The 13,178-nt window shown below is 34.5% G+C and overlaps 1 protein-coding gene and 1 non-coding gene across 3 annotated transcripts; both read left to right on the top strand.

Annotated features, from left to right (window-relative positions):
• Window positions 1-2,402: 2,402 nt before the first annotated feature.
• LOC107431682 (autophagy-related protein 18f) lies at window positions 2,403-12,298 on the top strand. Of its 2 annotated transcripts, none has more exons than XM_016042672.4 (8): window positions 2,403-3,876; window positions 5,643-6,098; window positions 6,184-6,606; window positions 6,969-7,205; window positions 7,291-8,097; window positions 8,198-8,364; window positions 8,610-8,975; window positions 9,282-12,298. In XM_016042672.4, the coding sequence occupies exons 1-7, from the start codon at window positions 3,598-3,600 to the stop codon at window positions 8,971-8,973; spliced, it is 2,733 nt and encodes a 910-aa protein (XP_015898158.2). In that variant the 5' UTR covers window positions 2,403-3,597; the 3' UTR covers window positions 8,974-8,975; window positions 9,282-12,298. The 2 variants fall into 2 exon arrangements, with proteins under 2 accessions (XP_015898158.2, XP_015898152.2); XM_016042666.4 differs by having other exon boundaries at window positions 2,405-3,876; window positions 9,274-12,298.
• LOC112490336 (U2 spliceosomal RNA) lies at window positions 12,097-12,293 on the top strand. Its single transcript, XR_003054586.3, has one exon. It is a non-coding gene; the product is annotated as a U2 spliceosomal RNA (small nuclear RNA).
• Window positions 12,299-13,178: the final 880 nt, after the last annotated feature.

Here is a 13,178-nt window from a genome sequence, read left to right as displayed (position 1 = left end):
CGTACGGTTTTTCTAAAAATACTGGGATGAAATTTTGCTTTTGGTACAAGATCCTTGACCTTGAGTGTCTTTTTGTACTTTTACTTTCCTTTAACCGTGGGCCCTGCTTAGGTGGACTAAATATTCAACCATCTCTAGTTTGGGCCTTAGTTTCTTAACTTTTAAGAACCAACTTGAAAAGCCCATTAATTGAGCAATATCAAAACTCATCTTAAAAGTGTTTTTGTTTTTTCTTTTGGTTTATAAAAGCGTTTACTCAACCTTTATCTAAAAGGGATGTTTCGTAAAAATTTTAAATATATATATATATATATACATATAACACAATATTATGAAAAATATATATATATATATATCTATGATGAAGACAAAATGTGCCTTGTTGTTTTATATGTTAATAATTACTTTATTATTTTATTTTAAATAATAATAATTATCATGTGAAAAATATAACCATCCACATGAATACGTTATGTTTTGATTTCAAATCTAAATTTTTTTAAAATTTTTTTATAGAAATAATTTTTTTTGTTTTACTATACTAGCATTAAAAGTTTTTAAAATGGATATTCCATAAACTTAAAAAACAAAAAAAATCACAAAAATAAAAATAAAAATCCTTATTTTACTTTTAGGTTTATCTTTTTGCATAATAGTAAAGTCACTATATTGTTTATGTTGTCTTTGAGTGACTACACAGATCACGTGAAGAGGATAATAATACATGTGAGCATTGTATGTTTAGTGTCACATCTAAAATTGTTTTTAGATGTATATGATGGAAATGTAATCTTTGCTCTTGCACTCTTGGTAATACCCCCCAACATGACTCTTAAATTTATTAACATTTATGTCATCCTTAGAAAATGGTTATTATAATAATAAATATTATTATTATTATTTCATGGGACATTCTTAGAAACAAATAAGCACATATAATCATGCAAATTATATGAATGTACCTTACAGAATAATTAATATAGCATATTTTCCTAACATGAACATAACAAACATCTCTATATTTGAAATTGCCAAAAGAAAAGAAGAGAATTGCCATAATATACAAAAAGGAACAATTTCCTTTGCTCAAACTATATTTTAGATGTTTTTGCTAATGTGCATATGGAAAAAAGGTGTAACATAAAGAATGTGAGTGCTATATTTATTTGTTTGTTAGTTTTTATTTGATAACGTACGCATTTTGTTTATGTAGATAAAGTAACAATATGTTATAAAATTGGAAATATGGGCCAAAAGGTATAAAGATTGTTGAATTGAAAACGACTTGGGCACCCATAGATTTTGCCCCTGAATGAAAGAATGATTGGTTTGGAAATTGGGAAGTTGCACCATGTCGACATAAGTAGTTGTTTTGATTGGGAATTCTTTTGGCATTTATAGAGTGACAAATACTTTCCCTAACCAAATGACCCAATTTGTTCTTACTATATATGGTCATTGAGCTAGTTCAAGTGGCAACTAATGTACAGCCTGCATCCATATATTGTTGTTGTAAACAGATATTACCGAACATTGATGCAGTTCTAATATAATCTGCTTTCAAAGATTATAATAACCAAATTTGGTAATAATTACCATGCATGTGATGGTTTTTGACCGGAAAATTTTTGTTTTTTCTTGCCCTCCAAGTTAGTTGACTACAATTTGAATTAAAAAAAAAAAAAAAACCCCTATTTAGACCAAGTAAACTATTAAAAAAAACTTTTACCAGAAAAAAAATGGGTCAACTTGTTCATTATCTTAAAAACCGATGGTACAAATCCAATCCCTTCCTATTTATCCAATTATGGTATTATTTCTATACATTTTATATACATATGATTAACCAATAATTATCATATGGTCTATTAAATTAAAAGGAAAAATCATATAATGATGCTTGTAAAATTGAGAAATAAAATTATTGGCTATAAAATTTGAAAAATTTTAAAGCAAATATAAGCAATACTCAAATTGCATTGAGTTAATTAATATAAACGTATTTTACAAAATAAGTTCCAAAATCTCGTGATAGATTGACTGTCATATCCTTGATTGGACCTTAAACAGAGCAAAGCCGTACTATTTCATTGGATTCTCTACTTTTTATCAAATTCCTATATAATGCTCCAGTAAACATATTAATCCAGTGCTCCACTGATCTCAGCCGTTGATCACGTAGACCTCTAAATCAACCTGAATCCCCTGTGTGACGTCCTAAGAAAGAAACACGCAAAGACTCATCTTTTACCTGTACAACATTAATGGCTATCACGAAACCACATAACAACGTTTTGGTTTTTTTCACAATCCCTTTCTATTACCTACCTATCTCTACATATTTCCCCAAAAAAAAAAAAAAAAAAAAGTTAATAATTCGATCTAAATGCTAATTTAATTATATACGAAAATTGCATGGGAGTTCAGATTCTCGAGAAAAATAATGGTCTTTTCGAAACCTTCTTGTAAATAAAATGACGAAATTAAATTGAAATGTGAACGTGAAGAGAAAGGAAGAATATTTTAACAGCGTGAAAAATTTTGATTAGGAAAAATTATAAAATTTTGATTTTTGGGATATAATTTTGATTTGGGCTTTTAACTGTTTGACAGCGTACAGAGGGAGAGAAGAGAGAAAGAAAAAACGTGTAGGGAAAGAGAGGAAGTTGAGGCTGAGTTGGTTTTTTGGTTTTTGAATTTTGATTAGAGGAACAAGGAAGAGAAAACCCAATACACACAAAAGCTAAAAAAAAAAAAAAAAAAAAAAAAAAAGAAAAGTTGCAAACTTTGAAAGTGTTTTAATTGATGGTGATGATGAGGAAGAGATATACAGAGAGAGACGTGAACGTTTAGAGTCTTTTATTTTAATTATTTTCTACCATTTCTAATTCCAAAAAAAAAAAAAAAAAAAAAAAATTATTCCAATGAAAACAAAAGCAAGAAAAGAAACACTCTTCTTCTATTATCCAATCTCTCTGTCTCTCTCTAAATATCTCTATCCCTCTCTCTGAAATTTATTAATTTTTATCTTTTTCTTATAGATCTTTCCCGGTTCTCCGGCGGATTCTCGGTGGTTTTTCCGTTCTAAAAAAGACCAAAACATTCCTCCTATAATCCTGCACCATAGCTTTTGATTTGAAAATTCTTTTTTTTCTGTGTTTTAAATTAAAAAGAAAACCCATTAATTATCTTTTTGGTCTCTGTAAAATTTTTTTGATTTTTTAATTGTAAATTCTATTAGGAAGAAGGTGTTGGTAAGAAGAAAATTGTTAATTTATTATTTTTGTTTTGGGGGTATTGAAGATAAGGCCTTGGGACTTCTATTTTGTGGAAGCTTTTGTCTCGCACCGTCTTCATTGTTTCATTGTATTTATAGCAAGACGACGTGAAAATCAGAGGGCCAAGTCGTTTATTTTTTCAAATTTTTTTATTTTTATTTTTGGTTGTGATTTGGGGTTGGTGATTTTGGGTGCTTTCTGATTTTGGATGCTTTCAGTGTGGTAGAAGGAGATGGAGACACTTGGTACCTAAAGTTGTGATTTTGGGGCTGTTTCTTATGTGGGTTTTTTGGTTCAAAAAAGAAACAGCTCTGTGGTTATGATTAAGGCATATTTTGAGGAATCGGTGGTTTTTGTGTTCTGGGTTTCTGCTATTCTGATCACTTTGGTATTGGGGATGAGGAATGATGGCGGCCAAAAGCAGCAGCAGGGTGGTGTTCCTCGCCCAGGCAAGGCTAATGGTTTCCTTCCAACCTCGTTTCGTGCCCTTTCCAGCTACTTGAGGATCGTTTCTAATGGTGCTTCGACAGTTGCAAGGTCGGCTGCGTCGGTGGCATCCTCTATTGTGGATAGGGATGATGAAGCTAGTCATGATCAGGTATGAGGTGCAAAATTCTAGCTTTTATGTACTGGTAATTGTGAATTTGTGACATGCAGTTTAAATTGAGTTCAATTTTAAGAATGGTTGAAACTTTTAAGAATGACCACTATGATAATTGTCTTCTAAGCAGAATCTTGATGCTTTAGTAAATGTCTATGATTGGAGGCATTTGCATGTATAATATGATTTCGTGTTGCACATTTTCTGATACATTTAACTTTTGTAATCAGGGTAAGCCATAAGGTAAAGGTTAGATTAGTGTAAAATTTATTTCTTTTCTTTGGCAAAATTGTAAAATCCTGATAATTCAGAATAGTGTGTGAGACCACTGTTGACAAACAGGTCTCTTTCCAGAAGAGTTTATTTAGGGGCCGCCATTGATTTTTCTCCTTGTTCCGATAGTTCAGTTGAAATATATTGCATGTGAACTTTTTATACATGGAAATGGAATGAATTTGAAAATCATTCTGAACAAGCTTTGCCTTCGAGGCAAGTGCTTGGTATATTTAATTTTGAGTCTACTTGTGAGCTAGGATGAGTATGAGTTGCAGGTTGCAACTGGTTGGTGGGATGGTGCAAGGGTCTGAGGTTGTTATGCATGTATGTTTTGTTTGTGTTTGCAAGATTTGATGCTTTGTCGACCCAATTATTGAAAGGAATACCAGCCTTTCCATGGTGGGAATGTTCGAAGGCGACAAAACGTATGTGTCCAGTAACTGGGACAATTTGGGGCTATAAATGATGTGAAAAAATTATTGGTTGTCAGCAACATCCTTTTTTGATTTGCCACTCCTATTAGTCAATAATCTACACGTGTTTTGGCATAGATGATCGAAAATCTACATGTGCTTTGGCATAGACAATCGAAAATCTATACGTGTTCGGCATAGATGATTGAATGTACCCATCTTTTGGCATAGATAGACTATACCCATCTTTTGGCATAGACAGCTTATAAGTCTACACGTGTTTTGTATTGATGGGCAGACTTACGTATCATTAGCTGTATTATTAACTATTTTTTGCTGGATGTGTTCAAGACGTGTGTTTGATGCCAGTTTTGTATTTGTTGACCTGTTTGTGAAGTTTAGCGCAGTTAATACATTGGGGTTGGACAGATTTAGAGTGGATATTTGAGTTAGTGTCACCGCTAATTTTCTTTTAGAATTTAGCTTTGGACTTTTGAGTGATCACCTTCCTCCCAGAAATATAAAAGCACAGTTTCTTATGCTCTGTTTTGAAGGATTGCTGAATGAGGGTATTTTTGCTGTTGTCCCCCGAAAGTTTTTCAGGAGCAATTGTGCTGGATACCTTTTATAAAGGATATGAGTTGGATATTCTATATTTGGCTTAGTGAATTGTGATGAAAAATCTTTTGGACACCAAATAAATTGAATGTGGCTAAGTATTAAATAGAGGCCTATTCACGTGGATTATTGCATACAGAGAAATAGAGTCAACTGCATGACGTAAATAGTTGGCATTAAGCTGATTGAAATGCAGTTTGCATAAGATATTAATGTTCTCTTGCACAGAGTGAGAGAGTAGGTTCTATTAGTTTATTTATTGTAGTTTTTGGTGTGCTTTCTTCCTTTTCTTTTTGTGGTTAGGTTTTTTAAATGATTTCCCTTATTTGATTTTTTTTTTTTGGGGAGATTATTGCACTTCCTTTCTTCTGTTCATAAAGTCCAGCTTGCTATGGAGCTCTTAAAAATAAAGAATTAAGAATGGGGATAACTTTTTTATATTATTCGCTTATAAAGGTTAACTGGGCTGGGTTTGACAAGTTGGATGGAGAAGGGGGTTTCACTCGCCAAGTTCTCCTGCTAGGTTATCGGTCTGGTTTCCAGGTTTGGGATGTTGAAGAAGCAGATAATGTCCGCGATCTGGTTTCTAGACATGGTGGTCCTGTTTCATTTATGCAAATGTTACCAAACCCACCATCATCGAAGAGATCAGAAGACAAGTTTGCAGACAGCCGCCCTTTGCTGGTAGTTTGTACTGATGGTAACCTTTCTTTAGACATGCAGGATGCACTACCCAATCAAAATGGTACTGTTCCAAACGGTCATGAGCCTGTGAACGTCAGTTTTGTGCCGACTGTTGTTTCATTTTATTCCTTGAGATCCCAGTCTTATGTTTACAACATAAAGTTTAGATCAGCTGTCTATGCTGTGAGGTGCAGTCCCCGAGTTGTTGCTATATCTCTCGCAGCTCAGGTATATTCTCATTTTATAACTTATCACTCTTCTTATCTTTGCTTTATTAGTGTTTGTGTTTGACATCCAGTAATATGTTTTGCAGATACAGTGTATTAATGCCACAACCTTAGAGAGGGAGTATACAATTCTTACAAATCCTATAGTTATGGGGTGCCAAGGTTCTGGAGGCATAGGCCATGGACCTCTAGCAGTAGGCCCCAGATGGCTGGCTTATAGTGGAAGTCCAGTTGTAGTGTCGAATTCTGGGCGTGTTAGTCCACAGCATCTGACACCAACTGCTAGTTTTACTTCAAATGGGAGCCTGGTTGCACACTATGCAAAAGAATCAAGCAAGCAACTTGCTGCTGGTATTGTGACCCTAGGAGACATGGGATATAAGAAGCTGTCCAGGTATTACTCTGAGCTTTTACCTGATGGCAACGGTCCTCTGCCAATAGGAAGTCCCAGCGTGAAAGGCAATGGAACTGTTAATGGCCATTTGACAGATGCAGATAATGTTGGAATGGTACATGAATATCTTTTCAATTATGTCTACTTATGGCTGTATGTCTAATGCCTACTATCTTTTCCTCTGTCTTCTTTTTGAAAGTATGAGAATTCATGGATGTCTGTTGCTTTCATGACTCAAATGTTGCTGCATTCTAGAAACTTTATGGAGGATTTTGTTCATTTAGCTATCTCATGAACTGAATCCATTCATTTTTAGGCATTGAATTCTGCTTGTAAGCACGATTACAAAGTATATGTTTGATATCTTATCATAACTTATTATGTTTCCAGTATCCATCATATCAGGTTTGTTATGAAATCCTTCTTATATTAACTTGGTTCTTTCTTGTCATGCTTATTGCTTGATTACATCTTCAGGTCATTGTCAGAGATATTGTCAATAAAGTTGTTATTGCCCAGTTCAGGGCACATAAGAGTCCTATTTCGGCATTATGTTTTGATCCTAGTGGCACCCTTTTAGTGACTGCTTCAGTTCAAGGTCATAACATTAATGTCTTTAAGATAATGCCTGGGCTCCCTGTAAGCTCCTCGGCATATGATGCTACTGGATCTCATGTACATCTTTACAGGCTGCAACGTGGTTTTACAAATGCAGTAAGTGAAGTAATCATTGCTTCTTCTAAAACTTCATTCTGTTTGTGACAAGCACATATCTGATCTGTTTTTGGGTATTTTTCAGGTCATTCAGGATATCAGTTTCAGTGATGACAGCAACTGGATAATGATTAGTTCTTCTAGGGGGACAAGCCACTTGTTTGCCATAAATCCTCTAGGAGGACCAGTAAATATTCTTGCTGACTCTAGTCTCACTACCAAAAATAGTGGATCAGGTGCTATGACCAGGTCAGCAGTTCGTTGGCCACCAACTCGGCAGAGCCTTTGTGCAGCTGGCCCCCCAGTTACTCTTTCTGTTGTTAGCAGAATAAGAAATGGTAACAATGGTTGGAGAGGAACCGTGAGTGGGGCTGCAGCAGCTGCAACAGGCAGGGTGAATTCGCTTTCCGGGGCTGTTGCTTCATCTTTCCACAATTGCAAAGGCAATGCTTTGCGTCCAGACTGCAGCTCTTTGAAGACTAAGAACCACCTTTTGGTGTTTTCTCCCTCAGGTTCCATGATACAATATGCACTGCGGATGCCAACTGGGCTAGATTTGACAACAGCTGTGTCTGGATTGAACACTGCCTATGAATCTGGTCAAGAGTGTGATGCAAGATTAGTAGTTGAGGCTATCCAGAAGTGGAATATATGCCAGAAACAAAACAGAAGGGAGAGAGAAGATAATATTGACATATATGGCGACAGTGGAAATTCAGACAGCAATAAAATATATCCTGAAGGAATTAAGAAGGGAAATACTGTCTTTCCTGAAACTAGGGGTTTAACACCAAAAACAAAGATGAGCTCTGAGGAAAAAAATCATCTGTATATTTCAGAAGCTGAATTGCAGATGCATCAAGCTCATAGTCCATTGTGGGTAAAACCCGAGGTATGTTTTGGTGATGGATTTATATTATGCTATTTGTATGATAGGATTTGCTTGAGATGATTTTTGACAGACCCTTTGTTTTCTTACAATTGTTCACTAGATATACTTTCAGTCTATGACAATGGAGGGCGTCAACATGGGTGAAGGAAATGCTTCAGGAGGGGAAGTTGAGGTTGAAAGAATTCCAACTCTGACGATTGAAGCTAGGTCGAAAGACTTGGTCCCAATTTTTGACTATATTCATGCACCCAAGTTCCAAAGGACAAGGTGTGCTGAAGTTTTATGTATCCATTTGTTACTGAGCTTTTGGATGCGGCAGTTACTCTAATATCGTAGTCTTTTGTGTTTATTTTGTTTTACAAGTATTGAATCCCTTTCGAATGCAAGTGTTCATTGTTTACTTTTTTTATCCTTTTTGCTTTGTTCTCATTGCTTCTTGCATTTTAGCATTTAATTCAACAAAAGTTGGAGCATGTACTATGTATATGAATTTCCATCTCTTTTTTACACAGGGCTCCTGCTTTAGATAGCAATGTTAATGGGCAACTGCTGCATCAGAGTTCTGGATTATCTGAGAATGACAGGGTCTCATGTAGAAGGAACTCTGGTTCTCTTGACTCGTTGACTGGTAGTGTTGCTCCAATGACAGAACTTCACAATGGCATTGAAGAAACTGGGTGGGGTGGTCTGCAGATGCCAATAGAAACCAAGGGCTTTGTAAATAACAGTGACAGCCCAAAGACACAGGCTCGGCTTGAGGTTGTAAATAATAGAGAGAGCTTGACAATGGAGGCTCAACTCAAGTTTGTAAATAATAACATAGAAGGTCTGAAAATGGAGAATCATTTTGAAGATGAAGGTGATGAATTCGACTAAAGGTAATATTTCTCCTACCTGTTTTAAGTTTATTGTTGGACATTAGTTGTTATATTCATGAGCACATGAGTGTTGATAGCAGAGTTGATCAAAGCAAGTATAATCTCATTGTTTTTGGGGAACTTTAACAACATATATCATAATTTATTTGAGATCCAATTGCTCATACTCTTGTGGCTCTAGCATGGGCTCCATTATTCCTTTCATCTATTTGCTCGCAACTTGGAAAATCTTTTACTGTGGATGGACATTTTACATTTATAGCTGTTTAAAACTAACTTACATTACACTTTTACGTAGGTGTGCAGATATTCTTTTATTCTCCTTGGAGATTTATTAACTGTGTTAATACTGATGGAGGGATTGTAGAGAAAGCAAGACAAGCCATGAGAGGTTTGAAGGTGACGCGAAAATTGTTGATACTATGTTGTTGGGTTTCATCTTCTGTGACTTTGTAAATAAATGACAATATATGTTTCAAATAATCAGATAAATATGTAAATAATAGTACCAAAGTTTTAACTCTTTCTCTCTTCTTAATATGTTAATTTAAATTTGTTCTGTTACCTTTCGTTGTGTTTAATGCTAGTTAAGTTCAATGAAAGTTGCTCTTGTTGAGGGGTTTAGTTGTTTATTCTGTCATTCTTTTCTTGGCTTGTAGTCTTCCCTCAGTTTTAATTCTATTTTCCCTTTAGGTGTTCTAGTTTTTCAGCCATTTTTGAAAGTTGATTCGCTTTCTTTTGAGGAGCTTTTGCCTATGTAAATAATGGTTTAAACACTTGTTTTCTGAGTGGTGTTTTTGGCCTTTTTATGTCTGTTTAGCTGGGTTTCTGTCTGAGATAAATTCGTTTTTATATGTAGAGAGATTTCAATTATATTAATCTTTAATGATTTGATCAAGTTACATAGTGCTAATTTAAGGTTAGTTTTTAATGGCAAGTCCTGGTAACAATATCTGATTATTTTTGTTATTGTTGTTTGTAAATTTTCTTTGTAACTTATTTTATTGTGGCTTCTTACAGAGCAACGATATTTTTCTATTTAAATTACAACAAATTAATTGATATTTATAAACTCCTTCCAACTTATAAATTATAATGATTCATTGGCAATCACAATCAGCATTTCATGTCATCTTCAAGAACCGCCAGTGTATTTGTTCACCAATTAAAAAACAGCTAGTATATGCCCTCGTGAACCTTCAGCCTCTGCCAACACCCCAAGTTGCTTTGCCTTGAATCTTTTTCAGAGACTTTGAAGACCAATCTACTTCGCTAGTGTATGAAACGGTTGAGCAGATTGAAAAAAAAAAAAAAAAAAAAAGGGAAAAACACTGCAGATTCAATGATTCTTTGAAGTCTTCAGGCATGCTGCAGTAATTTAAATCCATTCAAAGAAAACCCAAATTAATAAATTAAAATACAATCAGAATCAAAGAATCAGGCTAGTATTAGGGTACGGCATATTGAACTGCTTGAGAGTGTAACTTTTATTTGGGGGTTTAGGTAGCATTGCAAAAAAGGAGTCTTTGGGGGGGGCATGTGGTCTGAATTAGTGCTGCATAGATGACTTAGTATTGTTATCATCCCAATACAATCCACTACACCATTTTCATTCTCCTCATATTTCCATGATAATATATGCATTTTGAACTGTTAGAGCTAGCTTCCAAAGGAGATAAACTCTAGATAACATCAATCTTCTCTAGGCTTGGAAATGACTTATGTTCTATCCTGGAAATCGGAGTCCTTGTACTTCCCAGTATCTGTAGTTTGGGAACAAGAATGGGATCTAGTACACTAGAAGCTGGAGTGGAGATGATTCAGTTGAAACATAACAGACCCTCTACAGACTTTTACAACACCTTACCTTTTGATTATTTCTTTGATTTCGGATGGTGAAGATAAAATCACCATAATTTAGAAGCGATATATTTCATTCTGTCACACCTTTGGACTTCAAATGATTTTAGCCAAGTTGGCCAGCTAATTCTGAAATGCTTTTGAAACATGTTAAGTCGGAGAAGAATTTCCAGTAGATGTGGTAGCAAGCCACAGGTCGGGACAGTGCATACTCTTTCCCATTGGAATCTGATATGTTGCAACTTGTGATAGTAAGCAATTTTGGACCAACAATACCCCGAAGATTGTTCATGGCTAATTCTTCAAGCATCTTGTTCAGTCCCTCACAATTGTTCATGTATGTACTAGAGAACTTGTATTGCTAAACAACCATTCTCTTGAAAGATTAAGACCAGTTATACTCACCTTTCTTTCTTCATGTCGAATTGGTAAGGTAGGTTCACGTCATTATCGTCATCACTCAAATAATATTAAGTTTTTCTCTCTAAGTGAATGCATATAAGTTTACTTAATATTATGTGGCTAACCCACATAGATAAGTTTACTTGGAAAGAAAAAAAAAGAAAAAAGAAAAAAAGAAAATCACTCAAATAATATTAAGTTTTATTTTTCAATGTTAAAATTTTTCTTAATTATTTTAATATTATTATGAATGATAATTAAAACTCAATTTAATACGTATAAAATATATATATATATATATATAATTAATAATAATAAAATAATTAAACATATTACAAAAATTTATTAAATTTATACTATTATATTATCACAAACATATTAAATATATCATTTTATCAAATATTATATACTTACATAATAGAAATCTTTTTAGTATTTTACTAGCTGAAGTTGGCCAAAAATCTACCCTCGTTTCATAATGATTGATCTCTGTATTGTCTTTAAGCATGTAACCAAAAATATTGTGGCCTTTCATTTTTGTGATCAGAAGATCATCATGGTTTTGTCATGCAAATATTAATTGGAAGTATGCAGACCTGTTTAAGGAAAAAGAAAATGGACAGGAATTTTATGGTACTGTTATTTATTATTTTTTATTCTACACGATTTTTTTACTGGAAGTGTCAAATTAATATACACAGAAGTGTATAACAATCAAAAACTTAATGTGTAAATTGCAGTACGTATAAACTAACAAAAGGTTGACTAGGAATTTCCGAAGTGTCCCACACAGTCTATGCATGAGAACAAGAGCCCAAGTGCACGTTTATATAATAAAAAATCAGACGGTAGAGAAAGCATACCTTTCTCGGCCTTTTGGCTAAGATCAAGTGTAGTATCTGTTCTTGTCAGTTTAATATCTGATACGTGGGCCAATGGTCCACACGATATTAAATTAATTTTTTATTGGGGAGGGCCTAATACGGTAGCTTGCTACTGTGGGCCTTCAAGAGTCGCCCAAGCCTTGCACTGCAGCTCGGGCCTGGCTCACCCTGACAAAACTAAGTTAAAAAGTGTTGGAATCAGAAAAAGAAAAACAAGTATATTTTTAAGTTTTAAGTGAGGCTTGGGATTTTCCAACTTTCTGTAGCTTGTCAACTTGTTCAAGCAATCTTGCTACTTTCCCACTGAATTTGAATCTGCAGCGTTTGGTGTTGTTTTGCATCATCGTTATATTTGCTTGCGTTGATTTCACGTTGTGCTCCAGTTCTTCTACATCTCTTAGCCACTTTTGTGCTTTTTTTGATGGTGGGTTTCCATCTTTCTCTGCGGATTCAAGTTTATGCAGAACATCTTTTCTTTGATCTCTTAGAATTTGCATCTCCTTTTCCAGTCTGTCGAGGTTGAAATTGAAATTGCGCGTGTTCTTCATCTTTAAGCAGCAACACTCACATGACGCCATTGCAACTTCTATCACTATTAAGCCACTAACTTCTCCTACAGCTTCCATGGCGGAAGATAAGTTTTTCTTATTGCTTTTAGATGACTCACAGGGCAACAAAGTGTTGGAAGGGTACAAATGCTAGTGATTCTGCAGGCTTCTGGGCAAGAGTATGTAATTAAAGCAGTATATATATATATATATATTATAGATTGATAGCACAGAAATATATACTTTCCATGCAGTTTCCTTGCTAAGATATTTTTCTGTTGGAGTTTGATTTTTCATGTTGTCGTTTATAAGAATTTTTTGTTCTTTTCTCTCTTGGGTATGACTGGTTAGAAGGGTCATATTTTGGGTCCGGAACGTATTTTATTTCTCTGTAAATCATTTTCAAGCCTTGCTTGGCAATATCAAATTCTTTTTCCACCTGTTAATCCCTATAGCTTTTGTTTTGTTGCACATGTGTCGAAGACCTGTGGGTCTATCTAGCCTCCATT

Source organism: Ziziphus jujuba, chromosome 1, assembly GCF_031755915.1.
Source record: "Ziziphus jujuba cultivar Dongzao chromosome 1, ASM3175591v1".
Classification (NCBI taxonomy): domain Eukaryota; kingdom Viridiplantae; phylum Streptophyta; class Magnoliopsida; order Rosales; family Rhamnaceae; genus Ziziphus; species Ziziphus jujuba.
Note: the sequence above shows the minus strand (reverse complement) of the source record. Positions and strands in the feature narration are given on the sequence as shown.